This window comes from Phocoena sinus, chromosome 21 (assembly GCF_008692025.1).
Source record: "Phocoena sinus isolate mPhoSin1 chromosome 21, mPhoSin1.pri, whole genome shotgun sequence".
NCBI classification, from domain to species: Eukaryota; Metazoa; Chordata; class Mammalia; order Artiodactyla; family Phocoenidae; genus Phocoena; species Phocoena sinus.
Window position 1 is genome coordinate 22,903,052 of NC_045783.1, and position 25,258 is coordinate 22,928,309.

Below are 25,258 nucleotides of genomic sequence, written 5' to 3' on the forward strand. Positions count from 1 at the left end.
TTTCAGAAAGAAATTCCCTCAAGAGCAGGAGAATTAAAATGCTAAATTAGCAGTATGTTGAAAATTTGGCTATCTAGAGTGATTTAGCCCTTGACTTTTCCAAGAGAATTAATTTTTATGGTTGTAGCTTTTAAATAAGGCTAAGTGATAATTTTTATATGAAGGTAGTTGATAAATTTATGGGGGCAAAAATAAGCCCATCAAAGAGTAAAAGTACCAAAATATTCAAAACCAGTTTTTTTCATCAGAAATGTTTCTTAATGTTTGATGTGAAGTATTTATATTAAAATTATTTCAAAAAATTAATTTTTGTTTGTTATTAAAATTAGTATACAGATTTCATCTCTTCATTCAAGGAACTTTCATATGTAATACCTGCAATCTCTGTCTTTGGTCACCTTGTTTAGAAATGATAGTAAATGTCTCTCATAGGCAGTTTCTACAATAAAGTTATGGATAGTACAAAACTAAAACCTAACCATGGAAAACAGATTAATGTTTTGAACAACGTGGCAGGGTTGTATGCATGAAGTGATATATATCACAGTTAATCCAAGCAGCTTTCTGAAATATAAGAGGAACAAGGAAGTTCTGAATAACCATCTACTGAAAAGATAATATCAAGCATTGACATAAATCTAATTTCTGCTAAGAAATTCATATTAGCACACACAAAAGACATGACACATGTCAAATCTGTTGACACAGATTTCATTATTGATATATAATTATCTTATACATGTTTCTGATAGAATTGTTGCTGTCCTGTTTTGCTAGGTATTTAAAATAAAAATGGAACTAGACAATAAAACTGATACTAAGGGATGGGGTTAAATATATTCCAGATAAGAAAATGAAAAGGTACAGTTGACATGTGGCTTCCTGCTTCTATACATAGGAAAATACATCCCAGTAAGATATGTAATTTTAAGATTATCTGAAATTGAACATCTACTTCTGTTTCTCCGGTTTGCTACTTCAAATAAAGATGTTTTTCCTGATTTACATTTAGACAGACTTGAAACAATTTCCCAAAGCAAAATACTACGGAATAATTTTTCCCCAAAAATTGCAAATATGTCCTCTTCATTTCCTCAACTTTAAAATCTTTCCTCCATATTTTTCTGAAATAATAAACTTCTTCATATATCTCCTTCTCAGTTGAACAAAATAAGAAAAGAAGATAAAAGTCTAAGAAGAAAGTCAAAATTAGTAGTTATCATGTTAGTACACTAGCCCATTATAGTAACTTTATAATAAGAAAGTAGTTAAGTAAATTAAGTGAATGCTCATCTGTATTGGATTTTTTTTTAAGCTAATATTATGCTCAGGAAAGGAGCAAACTGGCCTTCTAGACATTATACATCAGTACCTCTCTTATAGTCTTTTATTTTTTCTAAAACTACTTCTCTTGGAGAACATTTTCTTTAATATGTCTGAAATGCCTCCTAGGTGAACTATGAACTCTCAATGTCTGTCTTGAAATTGGCTGTGCAAGAATCAAAGACTGTAGTTTCAACATCTAAATTAATAATTAAATAAATTAGCTATATTATTTAAATAGATTATTGTAATTTAATGGACATTCTCAGTATATGAAGTCTGAGTCTGTGGTAATATATCCATTAAGCAGAAGCTGAATTAGCAAAGTGTTGCTACTGTGAGCATGTTCAGAAAGATTATTGGGTGAAGTATTAATCTAAGATTGAGATGTAAATATTTAAAATTTTACCATTTATAGCATGATATCCCAGGTGACACATAAAACTAACACATCAAATATAAGCTCTGCTGCATTGTGATGCATTCAGTGCCTTCTCTCTACTTGACATTCTTTCCATTCTTACTGCCACCATTTACGTACTTTTCTTCTCACCGTCTTGCTACAATACCCTGTAACTAATCCCCAGTGTCTCCAGGTCTTAGTTCATTGAGCTACCAGGTTAAGTTCAGCTTTACTTAGTTTACTCCCCTGCTCAAAAAGAAAGAAAAGTAAACGAAGAGTTTCTATACCTTACAAAATCATGTTAAACTCTACAACCTGGGCTTCCCTGGTGACGCAGTGGTTGAGAGTCCGCCTGCTGATGCAGGGGACACGGGTTTGTGCCCCGGTCCGGGAAGATCCCACATGCCGCGGAGCGGCTGGACCCGTGAGCCATGGCCGCTGAGCCTGCGCGTCCGGAGCCTGTGCTCTGCAACGGAAGAGGCCACAGCAGTGAGAGGCCCGTGTACCGCAAAAAAAAAAAAAAAAATACTGGCAAAGGACGTGGATTCTTGTCCTAGCTTTGCCACTGTATAGTTTTAAATTTTTAGGCAAGTTATTTACTTATTTTGGGTCTTAACTGAGTCATGTATAAAATAAGGATATCATACTAGTTTATCTTGCCAAGCTTGCCTTAAGATTATATTTAGAATCAATGAGTGTAAGTCAGAGGTACTTTTTTTTTTAACAGCAGTTCTTAACCTGTAATAACTTCATAGACCCCATAGATTCTGTAAAAACTCTTAAAACTGTAGGCAAAAATTTGAGTTTATCTTCATATGTGCAAAGAATTTTCTCCCTACGGAGAGGGTCTAATGCTGCTTTCATTAGCTCCTTAAAGTGCTTTGTGACCCCCCCCCCAAAGTTAGGAACTATTATTTACCTGATCTAAATCTTTTATTAACACAGACATACACACACTCAATGCCTCAGTCTCTCTCTCACTGTCTGGTAAATATCTCAAAGCTTTAAGGACATAGTGCTTAGCTCTGTCATCTTCTGAAAGTGGTCCTCAACATCTTTTCCTTAACATACCTGACAGATAATGTTTACACGTGTGATATACTTCCATCAGTGACAGCTGTGCTTTGCAACGTGCTAAATGAATAATATATTCTATGGATTTGATACCGTTCCTCGTGTTCTAGCTCTGTCCATCACTTTTGTCCTACTAATTCAAGATTCAGTACATGATACAGTAGTAGTAGCTGTGTTATACTTGGCATATTATAGATAGTGAATATATATTTGTTAAATAAATAAATGATGTTATTCAAAGGAGAACTAATAAATGAGTGGCATTAAAAGAGAGAGAGAGAGTTTGAATGAGAAAGATTATGCCCAGGATAAAATACCATTACTCAGACTTCACTAAGTTTAATTAGCTCTAACCCTGAATAAGAGATTTAGTGATACTTTGGGGGAAATATAAGAAAAAACTAAGCATTTGCAGCTTAAAGAAGTAAATCATAATTGGTGCTTCCTGAAAAGACCAAAACTGCAAAGTTACTACATCTTTCAGAGACTTTGTAAACAGGACAAAATATACAAAGAATAAAATGCAATCATATACAGTAATTACAGTGAAGACAAGACAGTTCTTACATCATTCAAAAAGTAGTCACTTGTACTTCTGCATTAGCCTTAGTTTCCTTAATTCCTTATATTTGGTGTAAGAAGGCAGAGGTCTGACTATCCCAAATAGGTGTCTCACCAAACGTCTGGCCCTCAGTAGGCTGATGCATTGAGGGGCTGAGCATCCTGATAAGAGCAAGGACTGCAGGAAAGTAATTTCCTTTTCACAGATAACAGTATGGTTCCTATAAATCAAAATATGCTTTGTTCATGTATTCTCGTAGCTCTAAGATCGCAGGTACTACATACAAAACAGTTCCTTGAATGAAGAGATTAAATTTGTATATTCTCCCTATTTCAAAAAAAGTACAGAAGACAGAACAAGTGAGAAATGAAGAACTAAAAGCTGTGCAAATTAGTTCAGTTTTTAGGTGAATTGCCCCCAAAAAGAGGCAAGATTGGGATTTCTAGCAGTACAGCACTGTCATATTTCTCATTAGTCAACTTTTTCTCTTTTGTTCTTTTTCCTTTCTGTAGGTGGTGTGATTATATTCCAGAATAAAGAATTTTTCAAATTTTAAAAGAGATGTGATTTGTCAGTTTCTTATAAAGTTAAACATACATTTACTGTACATCCCAGCACCCACACACCTAAGTATTTGCCCAAAGGAAATGAAGACATAGGTCCATACAAAATCCTGTCTGAATTTTTACAGTAGCTTTATTCATAATCACCAAAAGCTGGAAACAGCCCACATGTTGATCAACTGGTGAATGGATAAGCAAATTCAGGTGCATTCATATAATGGAATACTGCTTGATAATCAAAAAGAACAAATATTGGTAGTCCAAAACATGAATGAATCTCAAAAGCATTTATACTAAGAAAAAGAAGCCATACTTAAAAGTCTACATATCCTGTGATTCCATTTATATGACATTCTATAAAAAGTAAAACTACAGAGAAAGAGATTAGATTAGCAGTTGCTATTGGGTTGGGATAGATTGATTACAGAGGGGCCTGAGGGAACATTTTGGGTGATGGAGATGTTCAAATTTTGAGATAGTGGCTACACAGCTGTATAAGTTTGTCAAAATTCATAGAACTGTACATTTGAAAAGGTTGAATTTTAATGTATGTAAATTGTACTTCAGTGAGTAAATAAAATATTAAAAGACACAGCACATGTACTATATCATAAAATATCCCAGAGGAGTCTGGGCTTAACCCTATAATCAAACATTAATGTATATGATAGCTATGTATACCAGGTGAGTCAAGTTTTGCTGCCAAATGAATTTTTAGAGCTTTGGGGATTTTGAATTGGCACATACGAAATTGTGGGTTGATTGCTATAGAAGAAGGATCCCTGATATAGAGCAAAGAATGTAAAACTATTGGCCTGTTTCAGATCAAATACGATTTTACTTTACCAGACCATTTTTGGACAGCAAACATTGTGATAGTAAAGAATCAATATCCCAGTTCTCTCAGCCCTGACCAGCCATTTACACAGATAGTTGATGGCTTAAGCAGTGGTGGGCATTCCAAGCACCCAGATACCACACCATACATGGCATCACAATCTGACATGCTTAGAAGGAGATCTCCTTCCTTCCTTCCTACCTTCCCTCCCTCCCTCCCTCCCTTCTTATTTTCTTTGTGACATATCAAAAGGTCTTTTAAAGTACAGGCACAGTTTGCAGAATGTCTCATTGGTTAACAATGTGCATTAGGAATACCTCTCCTGGTTTTTAATACCAAACTTTAGAGAATGCATATATATTATAATACAACATTTTTTTGGCCAGTGTGTGTTTGTAGTTATGTCCCAGATTTTAATACTTCCGTTTTTAACAAACAAACAAACAAATCCATGAAAAGTCTTGAGTTACATTCCAAATACAATTGACAGAATGTCAGAAGCAGGTATAAATTATTTGAAACCCCACTTAAGTGTCCATAAATGGGATGCCTATCTAAGATGTCACTGGGGCTAAGTGAAGACATACTACTGCATACAAAGAAACTGGTTGGTAACAATCATTTATTGACTGCATTATATGGTTTTTTTGCAGAGCCTTTGTTATGTCTGCGTGTAATTTTGTGTTTTTTAATGTTTTAGGACCTTGGTTTAGGTTTTTTTGTTAACATGTAATACATTATAATTTTTATCGTTTAAATATTATAAGATAATATAGTTGCATTTGGGGGCCTTTTATCTTCGAAAATTGATTTTCAGCTGCCCTGCAGGGCAGGAGGTGTGGAACACCTCCATTTCTCTAAAGAACTGGAAAGTTCTTCCCAAGCTGCACTGTACCGGACAGCCAGCTTGGAGTTTACGTTAGTACTGCAGCACAGGGTTAATGTTAGCGAATTAGAAAGGTCAGAGTTGTAGGGAGCAGAAGATAGGAAGGATCTCCACCAGGAAAATACTCTATTCAAGCCTAACATTTTAAAGCCCCCAATTATTCCTTGTTTAGAATCGATGTGGAGCGTTTAGTTTGATCGTGATTCTAGACTTCTCTAATGCTGTGGAGGACTTTGAAGCCAGAATCAGAATGAGTGGGAAGGTTGATAGGATTCAGAAGTTGGAAGAAGGCATAGAGGACTCTTAATACTTTGTAATTTTTTCCCAACATTGTCCTGAAAATATTTATGAAAGATTTCAGAGAACGAAATAATAATTCAATTGACAATTGAAATAAATAATTCAAATAATTCAAAAAATAATTTCAGAGAGAGGATGCAGATCATTCCTGGGGCCATGTGTACATATAGTAGATACCAGCCTGTCTGAAAATTGCTTTTGGTGGAAGACCTAGTTTAACATCTTGAGATCAGATTATTTCCTGGTGCTTCAGTGAAATTCCTTCCACAACTACGTGGCTGTTTCTAAAGTATCAAATCTATTCGTGAAAACACATGGATTATGTCACCCAAATTAATATTTTATTCCCCATATTGGCTGTCAGTTTAGTTACAAGAATCAGTTCATCTCTTGTATTTGTTGGCAGCTTGATGAGAAAGTATCTATATGAGAATTAGCAATTCATGGTACTACTTAGCCCTCAGCAACAAAAGGGTCCCTAAACTTGATAATTGAGATTCTTGATTGAAGTCTTTACGTAGCTCTTACCTTGAGATACCTAAAGCATGAGGAATTAACACATGCTGTGGGAAATGCAAAATGTATTGGTCATTTTAATAGACCTGGAATACATTGTCTTCATTCCTACCTATTCCCTTGGTCCAAAATGTTAAAACAAACTAGAAGGTAAAACTTTTTTTTTTTTTTGGCCCATGTTTACAAGCTCATGTGAAAGTTCCCTGCTTTAAAGTAGTTTTGATGGAAATATTTGGCTTATGTTATATAAATATGTTCAACCTGTTTAAAGCTAGTTGTTGTCATTGTTTTTAAAATTGTTTTATTACTATTATTGTTGTGTTACTCTTTTGTTTACATCGATTCTTCCAAAACGCAGATTCGGTTAGTTTCTGCTCACGTTGGCCTTTTTTCAGGGCTTGACAGATAGTGAATAATACTCAGTGAAACCTTAGGCAATTCATTTAATTGTCTTGGTGTCAGTTTCATTAACTGTAAATAATATGTTGATGATCCCTTAGGAAAGCTATTCTGAAATTGGGGATGAGGTGACAGGAGAAAGGTGACTTTCAAGTTACACCCCCCCCTCACTGCATATAACAAGAGATGTTACTGATAGGCATGTATTATGCATGGTTTCAAAGTAGAAAAAAGAAAGGTCAAAATTCTTTTTTAGTCCTTTATTGCTTTAAGAATTTATGATTCTGTGTTCATAATTTTTCCATGTTGTTCCATCTCAACAAAACCAAATGACTCATTTTTAGAAAACTTAGTCTGCTTTGATCCTGTCAGTTGCTAAAGAAAAGAACGAAAGCCCCTTAAGATGTTGAAATTGAGATAAGTCAAAAATTATGACGTCTATTTATTGATTCAGGTTTTCTTCATTTTTATTCAAAAAGTAATTTTGCCTTCATAGTAAGTGAAAGAGAAGTTGTTTCTAACTACCTCAGAGAAATACAAAGGGGAGCTTTATTTTTAACCTTTATTTTTTAACTTTCATTTTTAACCTTCTTTCTGATAACATATTGATACTTTTTAACACATTAACTCATATCTCTGCCCCCCAACTGTGTGTGTGTGTGTGTATGTGTGTGTGTGTGTGTGTGTGTGTATTTACCTTTACATGCATCCTATCAATACTTAGTTTACTAATAAAAACAGTTCAGATTTTGGAAAGTAAACTTTGTGGCTTGCTTATTTTGTTTTTTTAGCCCCACTTATTTTATTCTAATCAAAGAAAAATATTTTAAGCCATCTGTTTTCTCCGTTTCTGGCTGCTATTATCTTGACTATAATTGCCTAGTTTCCTTTCTGGCTGATCTATTGCTAGCCTTTATCTGTATGTTATTAAAGAATATAAATGCTCCACAGAGCACCAGAGTCTCAGCCAGAATATTTTCAGATTCACAGCTGAAATGAAATAGAACTAGGGGTTTCACTGTTAAGTAAGCAGCTCGGATTTGTTGTCAGAGTGTGTGAGGGACTCTAAGTTCATTACGCTACTTATTTCTGCGATGTAGCATTTGAAAAATAGCTTTGAATGTTTATGGATTGTGGTCCTCGGGCACCAGATAGTGGATGTTGGAATGTATTGCAGAAAAGCTGAATAAGTACTAGGAACTCTAACAGTGAAAGTAGAAAGTCATTTGTAATACCTCCGTCTGACACTGTTGGGTGCACTTACATGTTTCCTTTTGAAAGCTTTGGTTTATTATCAGTTTATCCATGAGGGAATAACTTTTTTTTTTTTCAAAAAGTGCCCTTTGGAGAAAATATCAATAAGCTATACTTGATGAGAAGCTTATGTATGTAGACTGATGTGAACTTTGGAGATGCCAAATACTTTGCAGTTTTATTTCCTAGCTTACTGAAGTCATGTTTCACTATGACTTCAATTTCAGTAGTAGCTGCTTTCAGATCTCAATTTCAGTATGATTACTGTATATCAGGAAATGTATACTTACACCAAAATATAGACTGTGTCAGAATTGATTGTCTTCACCTCCCTTTACCCCGTTTGGGCCACTTTCCTCCCCAAGAAAAGTTCACTGGAGTAGAATATGGGAATATTTTAAATAATCACAAAACGTATAGATCTTTAAATATACTTTGCACTCTACTTGTTAACATATTTCAGTATTTCCTCATTGTTTTCAAAATAAAGTTCAAACTTCTTAGAGTGCCATTCATGTGATCTATTTCTTCTCTGCCTCATTCTTACCCATTCCCCTGCAAATGTGCTTTGTTTCAGGTTTACTGAGCAGCCATTGCCCCTCTCATTTCTTTTACTTTGGTTGCTTCCTTCTCCCTCACCCTTCTTCACCGGAGGATCACCTGTTCTTCCTTTAAAAACTCTGCACAAGTTTTCCTTCTTCCAGGAAACCTTCCTTGAACTACAATTATCCTGCCTCTTATTAATCCTACTTAGACTAGCCTTTAAATTCTTCATAGCATAAGACTCATTTCCTACTCTCATCATTTGTTTACTTGTTTGTCTTGTTTAATAGACTATTATTCCTTGAGTTTAGAGATGATAGTTTCTTTTTTTGGTTTTGAATCTGGCCTATAATTGTTTGCTGACTGACTAAATGAATGACTTTTATAGATTATCGCATAATTTCACTTATTTTGCTCTTGATTCTTAAGGCGTTTGAGGGTATGGGTCATACCATTTTCTCAGAAGGAGATTCTTAAACTGACTCATTCACTTCCATATTGCCACCTAAAATATTTAATAAAGGTAGGTCTTTGGTTTTGGGAAGACAAGAACCTTATTTGTGGGGGATTAGAATAATGTAAATCTTAAACTGTCAATCAGTTAAAGAATCTGGAATACAATACATGGGAAATTAGAAAGACAGACTCTTATCATGAAGCATGCATTCTAGCTTATCCATGTATATTGTTGAGCCCGTGACTTTATTGGTATGTAAAATTCCCTTAGGAGAGACTAGATATTTAACAATTTTTTCCTTATTTGAAAATAACTGCTTACAGTTTCTAGATTTAATAAAATCTTAATCTAAGAATCAAGACAAAAGTTTAAAGAAATATTTGCTAATGAAGGGTTATAGAATTTAAACATGTGCTTGATGGTCCTGAGACGTCCTTAAAATATTTGCATCAGGGCTTCCCTGGTGGCTCAGTGGTTGAGAGTCCGCCTGCGATGCAGGGGACACGGGTTCGTGCCCCGGTCCGGGAAGATCCCACATGCCGCGGAGCGGCTGGGCCGGTGACCCATGGCCACTGAGCCTGCGCGTCCAGAGCCTGTGCTCCGCAACGGGAGAGGCCACAACAGTGAGAGGCCCACGTACCGCAAAAAAAAAAAAAAAAAATTTGTATCAATATTCTGCATTCTGTAGCAAAATAAACAAAATGCAAAGAAATCCATATTTATAAGTGATAAGATTTTTTAAAGTAGTTTAAGCTTATTTCTTAATAGAATTATAACATTTTCATCTAAAATTTTATTTTTTGTTTGTATACTTAATATTTGCCTTCACATAATTACTTGCTTAGACATTTTGTATAATTATTTCTTTAGTGATATAGCAAACTGAGTCAGCATATTATAGCTGAATCATGGTCCTGGCTGTTCCTTTTATTTATTCAGTGAGCACACTCTATATTACTAAAATTCCTTCAGTTGTGCTTGCAAAGACTTGTTTGTTAGTTCTTGAATGCCCTAAGAAATTTGTATTGAAGATTCTAAATTATATACCTATTTTCAGTCTGTGATATATTAAAAAATGGAATGGAGAAAAATTATTCACATCTTAACAGTTGGATGTTTGCTTATTCTCAGAGACCCCAGTCTCCTTTTAAAAAATATTTTTAAGATTCATTGTTGTTAAACTTTGGTATTGAATTTGTATAAAGTGTAGGTTGCAGCACGTTAGAATATTATTGTCATTTAGGAATGTATTCACTGTTTTGGTTTTTAGAGCACTGCCTCCAAGGGGTTCATAGCATTTGGTACGTAGTTCACGTATTTCTAGTCTACAGACCTACCCTATCGAGGCAAAGGCTTCTTGATCCTGATATTTTTTTTCTTCTGCTGTAAAGCTCAGCAATGGTAATTAATGTGGTTTTTTTTGACAAAACTTTCCATGTCATTACAAATAAAACTGAGGTTTTTTGAAGATTAGTAATTTGTACCTTTAAAGAGCCACATTATTTTGCTTTTGTCTCAGAATGTATTATGCTTCACAAGTATACTGTGACAGCCTGAATAGAAAAGGGGGGAGGGGACATTGTCTTCAACTGGCATGCTGTTATCAGAGGGAATGTGTTTCTGGACACGAGATTTAGCATTCATTGGTCGTCTGAAGAAAGCTATTTCATCTGAGGATTGGACAAGAAGCTGCGTCAATTTGCTGCCCGTCTCCAAGGCACTGGTGATGCTGCCTTCACAAGCTGGCTAACGTCACGGCTCCATCACCCAGCGGGGTGTGGACTCTCTTTTTCTGTTCTTTTCTATTTAATTCTCTATTTGCTGCCTACTGCATTTCTTAATCTGTCTTCTGCCAAATGCTAACAGCATGATATTTTGCAATCATCTAGGTGAATACAAGAAAGACGAACTCCTAGAAGCTGCTAGGTAAGTGATTCCATTCATTTTAAGTGAGTATAATGCATTTAAGAGAGAAAAGGAGGAGGGCAGGTGGAGGATTATAAAAATTATAACATGTTATTGTCTTGCTTGGATTTTATACGATAATGCGGGTAAGACCTTATACTAAATCTTTGTATACTTTATTTTGCACGATTAGTGTATTAAATGAGACTGTCTTTCAATATGGTGATGATTGTAAGGTTAATTTTATTTGGAACATTTCTTAAGGTAACTGCAAACCCGAGTTGCCGAGCTTTTCGAATGATATTCTTGGAGTATTTAAAAACCTATATCTTTATTTTTCTCTGGAAATTTTTCTAGCCAAGCTTGAATGAGGGGCATGAAGTAAATGTTAAAATTCTCACCCATTTTCTTTTGTTCTTGTTCATTTATAATTTAATTGATTAGCTTTTTACAGCATTTTATATGTTTTTAACTCCAGTGTTTTAGATCACTTATCAGAGTAAAGTTTGTTTGTAATTAAGAAGGTGACTTTATGCAGATACATAAAACAAAAATGTAGAAAGCTACCTTATCTATGATATACCACTGGATGATGATTAACAGGAATTATTAGGAATATATTGATTGAATTGAATAAAGCAAAAGAGATTCATTCAGAACCATATTAAAGAAATCAAAGCAAGCCCATATCATTTTCTACTCTCTTGTAAAAAATATCCATAAACATTCATAAGAAGCGCTATAATTTTATAGGAATTGACTTACTACCTTTTTGTAGGAGTGGTAATGAAGAAAAACTAATGGCTTTACTGACTCCTCTAAATGTGAATTGCCATGCAAGTGATGGGCGAAAGGTAAGTCATTTAAAATATAATACTCCCCTTCAGTGATTTCTTTTTGCTTTACAGTTAAAAATTTTAAAGTTGGCATATATATGTGTATGTACATATATATACACACACACGTATATATACATACATATATATGGCTGTATTTTACTGGTACCTTTTAACTGTAAAATGAAATGCTGCTGTGACATGTTCATAGAGCTGGTGAAGCATGGATCTTAAGCCTTTTCTCTTAAATGTCAGACACTGAAAGTTATTTGTTAAATGGAACTGCAGCTTTTTTAGCGATTAAAATTATAACAACATATTATTTTCTGTGTATGATAATGGAAATTAGAGATATTTGTTTACATCCTAATTACCCATCTTGGTTAGGATATAATTTTTATTTCTTTTTGGCAGAGGAAAATTTGTTTGCTAGGCAACCAACACTTTTTCCATTTAAAGCTGAGAAAATGCTAATGATTTTTTTAGGTCTATTGTAACGGCCCTGCTTTTTTTTTTATTGGCTAAGTTTTCATCGTTATATATTGAAAGAAAGTATTAAAGCAGAGAAAAATATTCTGTATTAATATACAGTTGTCATAAATGTAAGGTAATATATAAAATATGCAGTGGTATCTTCATTATCTGCTTCATATTCTTGCTGAATAGAGACTGAAAATGTAATCCTTTATAGGCTTTGGTATCTGACCGCAAAGTTTTGCAGTGATTTGCCTTATAGATATGGAAAAACAAAACACTTTGTACTATAAAGTCTTTTTTAAAATGTTGGTTAATTTTTTAATGTTAAAGGATGGCTTTTATATTTTTAAAACCTAAAACATTTTTAAAGTTACACTGCAGATATTGAGGAATTTCTTGTACCTAATAATGAAAGAATTAATTCCTTTGGAATTATTTATATCGAAAATATACTGTGGAAAGTATCAGGATGGATGGTACCCCTTAGAAATAATGAACTGTTTTGCTTTTAAAAACTCATTTTTCTCTGAGTGATAATTTTATAGATTAAAATTATTCAGCTTTCCTTTCACTTTTTCCCTATTCTAATGAAACACATATAATAGTGGCATTGAATTGAATACTTCCAAATATATGTTGTTATTGAAGATGGCTTGTATATTATTTCTCATGGCCTAATGAATGTTTAGTTTCTCTGGATAATTTGGAGAGAGACTTGTACTTTCATGGTAGGTTAAATTATGTATATATAAAGCTATAAATTAGCAAAGATTTACTTGGTACTATTGATGACTTTGGGGAGATGTTTTTAAATGGTTACTGCTCATTTTCCCTTCAATTTTGAAGTTGCTTTGGGAGTTTTAACTTCCTTGAGTTACTTTGAGTTCCAGATTTTGTTTGGATCCTTTTAGTAGATAAGGCGACTTTTATCACTATGCAGAAAGAACCCTTCTTATCTGTAAATGCAGGTATATCTTTAGACAGAACTCTTTTAGAGCCCAGCCTACTTCAGTTTTCCACAGCCATTTTAATATTCCAAAATTTATGTGAGATTACTATAACAGGAGTCAGTTTCCATCCCAGCCTCCTTCTCCCATCCTTACCCTTATACCTTGACAGCCCCATTCCTAGCTCAGTGAGTCAAAATAATTAAGGAGTGTGAACACTGATAATTAACAAATTACCTCTTCTCCTTGCTTCAGTCCCTACACAAATATGTAGAACTTCTTTATTTTTCCTTCTCCCCAAAGGAGGATACACTTCCTTTATTCGTGTAGCTGAAACTAACATATTCCTCATTCAAATTCCTATGGCTCCTTTTCTGTATTACTCTATGGCATTTACCGCAGAGTTCTTGAATTGTGGTTATTCGTACGTATCTTTTTCTTCTACTTGGCTATTAGCTCTCTTTTGTACCGGACCAAGCCTGGCATTTTGCATGTAGCAGAAACTTAGGCTACGAATATGCTCCCAGATGAACATAATTTTATCCTTCGAGTGAAAAAAATCATCTGTGCTCTTTGCCAGTTAGAAAATTAACTCAGAAGTATATGAATGGGGAATTGTATATTTTCTGTTATTATATATTATTACTAGTATTATTTTATCAGTTTATTTTTGAGTAACTGTACCACAAGGGAGAATTATATATTTTAATGTGTAGAACATTTTTAAGTACATGTCTCAAATATTACTATTATACTGAAGGTTTCACAACATATAAATAATGTAATAATTTTCCAAAATGTGCTCCTATACTTTTTTAGATTATCAATTTTCTCAAATTAGATAGAAAAAGAAAATTAGACTTAAGCGTTTATTAGGTTTTGGTGCTATGCATATAACATAAAAAATCATTCAAAATTGTTCATCAGAATGCAAATAAAATTTCATGTTTAAAATTGAATAATGTTCATATTTAGATATTACCCTTGTTTATGGCACAGAGCAATTCTTATTAGATATGCCAGTTGCAGTAAAGCCGTGAAGTGGTAGATATTGTGGGTGCTGATGGAGTTTGGGAAAAGATTCTTTAGTTATGGCAGTCTCTTTTGTTTTCTTGCTATTGATATCAAGAGGATGTGTAAGCAAATCTAGCTGCTGAATTACAAGTCAATCTTATATATTTAGTATTTTTCCAGGCCATTAGCATGTGTTTATCTAGAATTAGGAAGTCAGATTGTATATAAACAAGAGGATACAGGTACTTTACATGTATAATAAATTAGTCAGGTATATGAAGTTTTATTTCTTGAATTTGCATTTTAGAACACAGTGCAGAATCAAATTCATTTTTAGCAGGTTTTTAAATGACTGTATCAGTGCTTAACTGAATCCTTGCCTGTCACTGTTTTTACTATGATTCCTGGTTTGTAAATTTTAAAAGCCCATGGAAGTGTCAATTTTGTAATGTTTTTAGAAAAGCAATGTTCCTTATACACTAACTAGTGGGTGGAGAAATTGCCTAGATATATGTGGGGGGTTTAGACGTCAGCATTCCTTTTCCAAGTGGTACGTGGGCTTGTACAGTGACAGTGTAAATTTAAATAGTCTCTTAATTCTGTACTGTGACCTGATGGTTATCCCATTAGGTAATATCTCAGTGGTTAAAATTTTTATTTCCCACAGACATTTGTTTTTATAACCTGTAGAATCTGAAAATAGTGAAGTACCAATAAGGTTTTAAGTAACTTACATGGTTATATTTTGCTTTTATTTGACATGTAAATCAAAGCAGAGCTTGACTGCTCTAGAAATTTCCAGGTGTTGTTGTTTTCCCTAAAAAGCAAAGGCAGAAACATTTTTTGTAATGTTTTGTTCTAAAATGCTACTTTCATACAATTACACACCTGTTCTAATGCTGGCCACTTTAGAAACATAGGGGCATAGATATAATTTATTGTTCTTCTGTCTCCTGCCCATTGTGATTAGGCATAGCGTTCCATAGTTTCTTATTTTGAATTTCAGCGACCAGGTCCTTAAAACAGATTGCTTCCTTTCTGTAATTCCTATATTTTCAAACTTAGATGTCTTGTCCTTTGCTCTCTCTTTGCAGCATGTTCTATCATGATCAGACATTTTGTTAGCAATTATCCGAATATTCTGGTCTTGTTTGCTATATAAATTTGAGATGGCGGTCGTCTCTTGTTTTGCAATACTAATTTTTATAAGGATACCTTTTTACAATGAATGAAAATAAGTATTTGAATACATCTCAGATTATTCCAACACTCAACCCTCTTCAGAGTTCTTTTAGGTCCCTTTCCTGGCTGCCTTTATCCCCTTCCAAAATAAATGTCCTAAGTTTATGCCCTCCTTATAACAAGGAATAGGTTGGAGTTTGGCATTACTATACATATTCCTAAATAGAAATAATATGTATCTTTGCATGCATTTACTATGCATACTATTGCTGTAATTGTATGTCACCAAATATTGAAAGTAACTAATGGTTGGTTGGAATTTTGTTTTTATTATAAAATATTCGATGTTATGGTAGTTTCTTTCTGCTCCTTTTGTTCATTCAGTCAGCACTCAATACATGCCATGTATAGGTCACTGTGCTAAGTGTCATGGGAGATAACTGTGTGTTTAATGGTATTGGTTCACAAGGAGCTCAAAATTGTTAGAATGATGAAGACATAATCCGGGACATTGAAGCCAGTGCCTAAAAAAATATGATTCCTTTTGCTGTGATACAAAGTGTAGATTTAAGGTGAGATTTTTTTTCTTGCTCTTTTATTTTTAAAGCATTAGTATTTAGACATGTATGCTCTTCTGTAAGAAATCACAAATTTAGATGAAAGGCAACTGGAGGAGCATGATTTAAATTTAGAAATATTAACTGAAGAGTTTCTCTAAATGTCAGATTTCTACTGTGTAAATGTTTGCTTCCATAAAATAGTTAATAATGAATAAGACTCTGGAAATGGAGAATAGTGAAGTGTTTAAAAACTATTTTTTAATAGAGATCAATCAGAAATAAAGTAGAATTTAGTACCATGCCTTGTAGATACCATAAAAAACTTATGTGATAGTCAAAAGAGCAAATAGGCTTTGAGGCCAAACAGATGGATTCTGTTCTCTGCTCTTCCACTTTCTAAGTGTGTGACTATGGCTCTTCAGTTTTCAGTGTATCCTTTACTAAATGGGGATGATGATACCCATTCCACAAGACATTTGAGAGGATTAAATGAAATAATGTGATAAATGTAGCACATAGCAGAACTTCAGAAACTTAGATCCCTACTCCTCTGCTACATTTTTTGCTTTTGAGCGTATTTAGAATGGACACATACATACTTCTGAGTACTTCTGCATCCCCCACTTCTCCACTTAAATTGTCTTTATTACCAAGCTCAGTCCCAGGTGGCATTTGGATAAAACGTAGGTTACCAGGTAATCTACAAAGCATACAATCAAATTAATTGTCTTGGAACTTGGTCTTTGTCTCCTCCCCACCCCACATCACATTTAATAAATTAAATTTGTTTATTTTTGCAGCTTATAAATTCAGAAGTGTGTTCATAAGATACATATGCCCATTTTCTAAGAATATATTTATTAAACATTAATATCCAGCTGAAAATAATGCCACAACATTCATTTGAATTCCATAAAGCACATCCAGTGTAGCACAAAGAATATGTAGGATTAATGCAATGGTTTTTGCAATTTATACTTAAATTTTAGGGTTATGTGAATTTGTCATATTCTAATACAGTATTCTTGGTTAACACCTCCCTCCTTCAGTGTAAGTCTTCTCTAAATATTTTGCTGGAACAGGATTTTAACAGTCCTCATATTGTTACTTTGACAACCCCTCGATGAACCGGGCCTCTCATTATTTATGCTCTTGTCTAATCCCCTCCCACACAGACTGTGAACTAAGCCTGGGACTGCTTTGATGAATAAAATGAAGTAGAAGTGATGCCATGCCAGGTTTAGGACTAGCCCTTGGAATTGGCCTGGTAGCTGCAGTTTCTTGCTTTTGGAATACTCTTTCTTGGATCCCAGCTGCCATGCCATGAGGAAGCACAAGCAGCCGTATGGAGAAGTTCATGTGGGGAAGAACTGAGGCCTCTAGCCAAAGACCCACCAAGCTTGGTTAAGGCTCTAGATGACTCTAACTCTCCACGTGTCCTAGACTTTTAGCCTCAGCTGAGTGTCCAGTCCAGCCTCCAGGTGACACCAATCGTCCTAACACCTAGCTCATACCACATAGAGCAGAAGAGCCACCCAGGTAACCTACGATTTTAGGGGTGGTTTGTTATGTAGTAATAGCTAACTGAAATACCCCTGCTATAAGAAAATATTGAGTATAACTCAATGCATATTGTCTATTGGTCAAGAAAGTTTGCGTCATTTCTCAGGCAGATTACTGAAAATGGTTCTCTCACAGCTGCTTGGAAGAATAAGTGAAGATTTTTTTTTTTTTTTTTTTTGCGGTACGCGGGCCTCTCACCGTTGTGGCCTCTCCCGTTGCGGAGCACAGGCTCCGGACGCGCAGGCTCAGCGGCCATGGCTCACGGGCCCAGCCGCTCCGCGGCATGTGGGATCTTCCCGGACCGGGGCACAAACCCGTGTCCCCTGCATCGGCAGGCAGACTCTCAACCACTGCGCCACCGGGGAAGCCCTAAGTGAAGATTTTTAAACAAATCACCAAACATATTTATTTCTTTTGATATGTTCAATTACTTTGTATTTATATCTTACAATTTAAGATTTTTTTTCCCTCAGAAAGCAAAAAATAATTTTATGCACATCTTTATGGGTCATGGCGTTGTAGGAAAAAGTAGGAAGTTGAAGCTAGAAGACCAAGTTTTAAGCTAAAATTATTACTAGCTATGTGATCATGGCAAGTTTTATTATATCTCTGAGTTCTCAGTCTTTTAGCCTAAAAAATGATGGCTTTGGGCCACATGAGCTTCAATTTACCTTTCAACTCTAACATTTTAAGATTGTTATGTATTTTGTTACTTATTTTTCATCAGAGTAAGTAATACAGACTTGGATTATGTAAGAGTCGGCAGATAAAACACTCCTGGTATCTGGAATAAAGTTTATATACAGCCTTTTTCCCCTTTAAGAAAGTGTTAGCATTACCTGAGGGCCCATGCGTGGCTCCCTGTGGCCTTTAGTGGCCTTTATCATCCTCCTCTATTCTTGCCACATCTTGGTAGATAAAATGTCAGACCATTTTTTAGTGTCCAGCTTTTCTGGCTCATAGTTTAGATGTTACTTGGGATTATAAGAAGGTCAAAATGCAGTAAGTGTGCATTAGGGAACTCTTCAAGTACTTTAAGTTTAATTATATATCTAATCAAATCACTTCTTTAAAGTACATCTTGCTGAACAGTGCATGTCTTAACGGTAATGCAGAAATCCCTTGGAGCAAGTTTTCTTGCCTGCTTACGTTGGGATATAATGTATAAAATCTTTATGCATGTGTATATTCATTGTGTAACAATAAGGGCTGAAAATGTCTTTTTTATTTTTCATTAGGGAATCACTACTACTAAAACAGTCTCTATTTTGTCAAGCATGACATGTCTACTGGTGAGGGTAATTAGTACCCATGCCAACTATGTTCTGTTTTTCTCTTTGAGAAAAGAATTTTTAGTAGGAAGGGACCTGTGTTAAAAAGCAGGTGGTAAAACTTAGGAATTCAGTTAAGCTCAGCTTAGCCACCCTCCTCTGAACTTCGGTTTCTCCTATACTCATATCCAAAAACCACAAGTTTCCTGCAGTTTTCAATATTAGACTAGTTGAGGGATAAAAAAGGAGCGAGTACTAAATCATTTTGCTGGGAATATGATTCATTATTAAAATTTGATTTAGAAGCCAAATTACAAAAGTGATATTTCAGTATATCCTTTTAAAATTGCAAGAATTGAAGTTTAAAGTGCTTCTTCTGACTCTCCAAGTATACCAGACTTTATAGGGTAGGTTAGATTACAGCTGCAGCAGTAGCTTGAAAAACATCCATCTGGCAGAGTGGCAAGGGAATAGGAGATCAGGTAGAAACACAGAAGGTCACTTTATGCTATTGTTGATGTCCTAGTTCTTCAGTGAGTGGAATTGTGAGTGGTGTTATTTACATATAGTTATTTATTAAGTATTACATAATAAAGGTATTTTAAAATAGCCCTCTAGGGCTTCCCTGGTGGCGCAGTGCTTGAGAGTCCGCCTGCCAATGCAGGGGTCACGTCTTCGTGCCCCGGTCCGGGAAGATCCCACATGCATGGCTGCTGAGCCTGCGCATCCGGAGCCTGTGCTCTGCGATGGGAGAGGCCACAACAGTGAGAGGCCCACGTACCGCCCAAAAAAAAAAAAAAAAAAAATAGCCCTCTAATGATTATGATTTGATTATGGTCTCTCTGGCTTAAACTGTTTAGTTAATGTCAGTTGACAGTAGATTATTCCGCAAAAAGTTTTTAAATCCTTTTAGTAAAGGGTGAACCTTAGTATGTGAAAAAGGCTTGCTTAGTTACAAAAAGAAGTCTGATGTCAGAAACTCTTCTGGCCTAAGGAAAGGCAGCAAAAAGTGGAGAGTTCATTATGGATTTGAGAACTCTGATATTATCTGTAGCTTTGAATTGGTATTATTAGAAACAGTTGTTTGGCCATAATGTGAAAACAATATAAACAATTTCTTAATTCATTGTGTACCAGTTACCTGGTATCTCAGTTAGCTCGGGCTGCCATACCATACTGGGTTCCTGGCTTGTGGAGGGCTGCCTTTTTGCTGAGAGAGAAAGAGAGCTCTTGGCTCTCTCTTCTTTGTAAGGGCACTAATCCCATTATGAGGGCTTCTACCCTCATGACCTCATCTAGCCCTAATTACCTCCTGAAGGCCCTGTCTCCAAATCCCATCATGTTGAGGGTCAGGTCTTCAACATGTAAACTGGAAGGGCAGACATACTCACCTGGTTATTTTTGTATGCTACTTTCTTTTTCTTTTTTAAAGAAGTATAATAATTGTTCAGGAAATCTCCCCTCCCCCACCTCCGAAGCATATTCATCCATTCTCTCACTTGCTTAATTAATTTAGAATTATAAAAGGAAATTTCTAAAAGTATCAAGAATCTTAATATCCTTTTTAAAAGAAGGCTATTTTCAGTGACTAATAAGAAAATGTCTTTCTCTGCTAAGAATGGCATCAATAGTAAAACTTTAATAACACTATAAATACCGTGCATAATTATTTGAAATACATATTGGGTAGTCAAATTAGTAAATTTGGAAATAGACTAAATATAAATTACTTCATATGTTGATTTTCCTTTTGTAAAGATGCTTTAATCTTTCAATAGTAACATGGTAATACCCTACTCTGAATACCATAAAAATTCCCCTAAAGTAATCTCCTAGTGTCTGAGAGGGTTCAATACCCATCAGAATTGGGTAAGGAGGCTTCCGCAGGGAATAGAGCTAGAGATCTCTGCTCCTGGCCGCCTTTGGCTGCTGAATTCACATGTGCAAACTCAGAAATGTCAGGACTCGATCACTGAAGGAACTTTGAGGTAACAGCATGTCTCCCAAGCCCTAGAGCTCTGAAGCACACTAAAATCAGATAACAGAATTTCTCATTCTCTAGTTTATACAGTTAAAATGACTGTCCAAGGATCTAAGGTGGAATGATTTCCCCATAAATAATCTTTAAATGACAATTGGTGGACTTGTTTCCTTGTACTTCCAGAATAAGTCATCTATCTGTTGAACGTTAGTTAGAATCTTTGATGTTTAGATTTGAAAACCTAAGATTGTAAATATTAATTATAAAAAGGAATTCATGTGAGGTTTGAGTAGTGTGAAAACTTTTCTTTTGAAAAGTATAAGACATCAGGTTACTGTCAGACCAAGAAATTGGATGTCCATAAAGTCTGCCAGCTGTTTCTCATTAAGCAATGCAAAATTAATGTTGCACCTTCTGAAAGTGTTAAGCATTCTTTTTCTTTCCCATATTAACCCTATGAGAGGACGCTAGAAACTCATTTTCATGCATACATTTCAATTCTTCAGCTGATTCTGAGGCTGAAAAAGAGAAACACAAATTTCTGGCTGTTGAAGATCCCCTTGGAGTTTCCACAATGATAATGTTGAGTTAAAATTTAATTAAGTTGGCATTCAGAGCTTTACTCTCACAAAATTACCCTATGGATTACCCGCTCTCTATTGTCTGTTCATTTCCTTTCCGCTATCCTTCTCTTCCCCATGCATAAGACTTAAAGTAAGGATAGTCCTTTATAGACTCATTTTAAAAAATAAACTTTTACTATATAAGGCAATTGAAGTACAGAAATTTTGTTTTATGAGATATTTCATAAATTCTACAAATTTTCAAATGCCTTAGTTTCCTTCCTAAAGATGACTACATATGTTACTTTGGAAAAGCATACTCTTTGAGACTAAAATATCAATCATTATTCTACCTCACAGAACTTTATTTGGAAGAGGACTTAAATGCCAACTAGTCCAACCTCCCAGTGCAATGTTGGAAGCTTTACTCTAATGCTGACAGGTTGTCATCTGGCTCTGCTTGAATGCATAGCCAGACCATATCTGGATTTAGCACCAAACTTAGGGTTTCACAATTTAAGGAGGGATATTGACCAGTCAGAGGGTGACCAGGAAGGTAGTCAAGAAATTATTCTGGAAGAAGCAGTTGAATCAATTGGAGGGATTTAGTTCAAGAAAAAACCAAATGACTGTTAGAGATACATAGAAAAATCCAGCACTAGGAAAGAAGCAGGTAAATTTTCTTCTCCAGTTTCAATATTCTGTTATTCCTCCATGTCCCCTATGCTTATTATTATTATTATTTGCGGTATGCGGGCCTTTTACTGTTGTGGCCTCTCCCGTTGAGGAGCACAGGCTCCGGACGCGCAGGCTCAGCGGCCATGGCTCACGGGCCCAGCCGCTCCGCGGCATGTGGGATCCTCCCGGGCCGGGGCACGAACCCGTGTTCCCTGCATCGGCAGGCGGACTCTCAACCACTGCGCCACCAGGGAAGCCCTATTTATTTTACTTTTTGGCTGCGTTGGGTCTCTGTTGCTGGTCCTGGGCTTCCTCCAGTTGCGGCAAGCAGGGACTACTCTTTGTTGCAGTGCGCGGGCTTCTCATTGTGGTGGCTTCTCTTTGTTGCGGAGCACGGGCTCTAGGCGCGCAGGCTTCAGTAGTTGTGGCACACAGGCTTAGTTGCTCCGCGGCATGTGGAATCTTACCGGACCAGGGCTTGAACCTGTGTCCCCTGCATTGGCAGACGGATTCTTAACCACTGCGCTACCATGGAAGTCCTCATGCTTATTATTTTAAATAACTTCTTTTGTTAAGAAGTCCTACATTTCTAGGGAACCCTCCTACACTGTTGGTGAAAATGTAAGTTGGTGGGCTTCCCTGGTGGCGCAGTGGTTGAGAGTCCGCCTGCCGATGCAGGGGACACGGGTTCGTGCCCCGGTCTGGGAAGATCCCACATGCCGCGGAGCGGCTGGGCCCGTGAGCCATGGCCGCTGAGCCTGCGCGTCCGGAGCCTGTCCTCCGCAACGGGAGAGGCCACAACAGTGAGAGGCCCACGTAACGCATAAAAAAAAAAAAAAAAAAAAAAAAAAAAAAATGTAAGTTGGTGCAGCCACTATGGAGAACAGTATGGTTTCTTAAAAAACTAAAAATAGAGTTAACATATGATCCAGTATTCCCACACCTGGGCATATATCCAGAAAAGATGAAAACTTTAAATCGAAAAGATACATATACCCCAATGTTCATAGCAGCACTATTTACAATAGCCAGCACATGGAAGCAACCTAAATGACCATCAACAGATAGATGAATGGATAAAGAAGATACATACATACATACAGTGGAATATTACTCAGCCATAAAAATGGATGAAATAATGCTATTTGCAGCAACATGGATGGACCTAGAGTGAAGTAAGACAGAGAAGGACAAATATCATATGATACAAATTATATGTGGAATCTAAAAAATGGAATCTAAAATGAACTTAATTACAAAACAGAAATAGACTTACAGACATAGAAAACAAACTCATGGTTACCAAAGTGAAGAGGCAGGGGAGGTATAAATTAGGAATGTGGGATTAACAGTACTATATATAAAATAGATAAACAACAAGGACGTACTACTGTATAGCACAGGGAACTATATTCAATATCTTGTAATAACCTATAATGGAAAAGAATCTGAAAAAGGATATATATGTGAATCACCTTGCTGTATGCCTGAAATTAACACAACAATGTAAATCAACTATACTTCAAATTAAAAAAAAAAAAAAGTCCTACCTTTCTGGGGCACTCATCCAACAGTATGGTCACACTCTCAGTATTGATAGGGTTTGATCTGAGTGCTGAGTTGAGTCAGAACTACCAAAGTAATCTCTGCCTACCAAGAGTAATTCTTCCTGCCTCTCAGCCATACTGATCCATTTCTGAACATACTATCCAGAACCTGAGTGCCCAGCCAAAGGAAAGGAAGGAAGGCAGAATGAGAGTTCTGAAGTCAGACTTACCTGCATATGATCTCTGACTGTGCTATTAACTTGCTGTATTAACCCCCCTGTTTCTCAGTTTCCTCATTTGTTATATGGAGATAATAATAGTTTCTAGTTCTGGTAGTAGTTGTGTAAAGTAAACAAGTTAATACATAGAAAGTACACAGTAGATTTTAGCTGTTATTTCAATAAAATACTTGGTATTTTCAAAATGTTTTTATATGTTTTATTTCATTTTAGCCAGAAAATAACACTGTGAGGAAGCCAGTACTATTGTTACCCAACTCCCTCCCATTACAGAGATAATGACTTCAAAACATTAATACGTTAAACACTGTTAGGTCGTAGGAGTAATATGTCTATTTATGAAACTAGTCCTGATTTAATCTGCTGTGATGGGACTGTATCTATTATTAGGTGTATTTAGCTCTAGGCACTGTGCTTTAGAGAACTGTTGACCAAGAATGCCAGGACCAGAAAAAAAGACTCATAATGGGAAAGAAGTCATTATTATTAGAGGATCTAGTAAAGTGTACTCTGTAGAAGAGACAAGTTAAAAGAGATATAGTTTGGGGGGAAGGTGTGAATAAAGTATCTTTTTAAAATTTTATTTCTACTTTGGTTCATCCATTTTCATTCTCCAGATAGTTTCTCTTTTAAATTATTATTATAATAGCCCAAGAGTTGAGAAACTTCAAGGAGACTGTCTAATCTTTATTATGGTACTACTTAAAATACCTCTTCAAAAGACAGGCATCAGTGATGAGATATATTTATTTCCATGGACTCATGCCCGTATTGATTCTCTAGCTTTTAATTTGGCTTGATTCTGATTTAAGTATCACTGTCTCAAAGAACTTCTTAGCTGTACCTCACAAGCCGATTAATCATGTCTCTGTGCCTAAAAGAAATTTAATAAGCTCTGATTATGCAGTTATTATATCTTCCTGGGAGTTTTGTATTAAAGGCAGATACAGTATTTTATTTGTAGAAGGGGAACACTGATCTATCTTAACCAAATGATAAGTTTGAATGAGATGTGTTTTGTTAAGATAACCAGAGCAGAGCTGGAACATTTGTAAATGTCCATTTATAAGGTGATGGTTAAATAATTACGATGCAGCTACACAATGGAAATACTATCCAGAGAATAAGATAGACCTCTATGTGCTAATATTTTAAGAGAAGAAAAGCAAATTGCAGAAGGAGAGTTGTCAGTATTGTAGAAAAAGAAAGAAAGGAGGGACAAAGACTGTCGTAGATTTGGGGAAACATAACGGCCCAGTAACAAAATGTATTCTTCCTGACATCCGGCAAATGAACTTTTTAAAGTTTTTGAGACAGACAGGAAATTTGAATACTGACATGGACATTAGGTGATACCAAAGATTTACCACTATTTTA

General features: G+C 35.6%; 1 protein-coding gene across 2 annotated transcripts in view; it reads left to right on the top strand.

The window, feature by feature from the left end:
• The window catches only part of TNKS (tankyrase), a 180,694-nt gene that overhangs the window by 77,981 nt on the left and 77,455 nt on the right, over positions 1–25,258 (top strand). For both annotated transcript variants that reach the window (XR_004347856.1, XM_032618357.1), the window contains exons 4-5: positions 11,008–11,044; positions 11,802–11,877. Coding sequence is in view for 1 of the 2 variants with exons in the window: in XM_032618357.1 (XP_032474248.1) it covers positions 11,008–11,044; positions 11,802–11,877 (113 nt within the window). In the remaining variant the exon portion in view is untranslated. The remainder of the gene's footprint in view (positions 1–11,007; positions 11,045–11,801; positions 11,878–25,258) is intronic.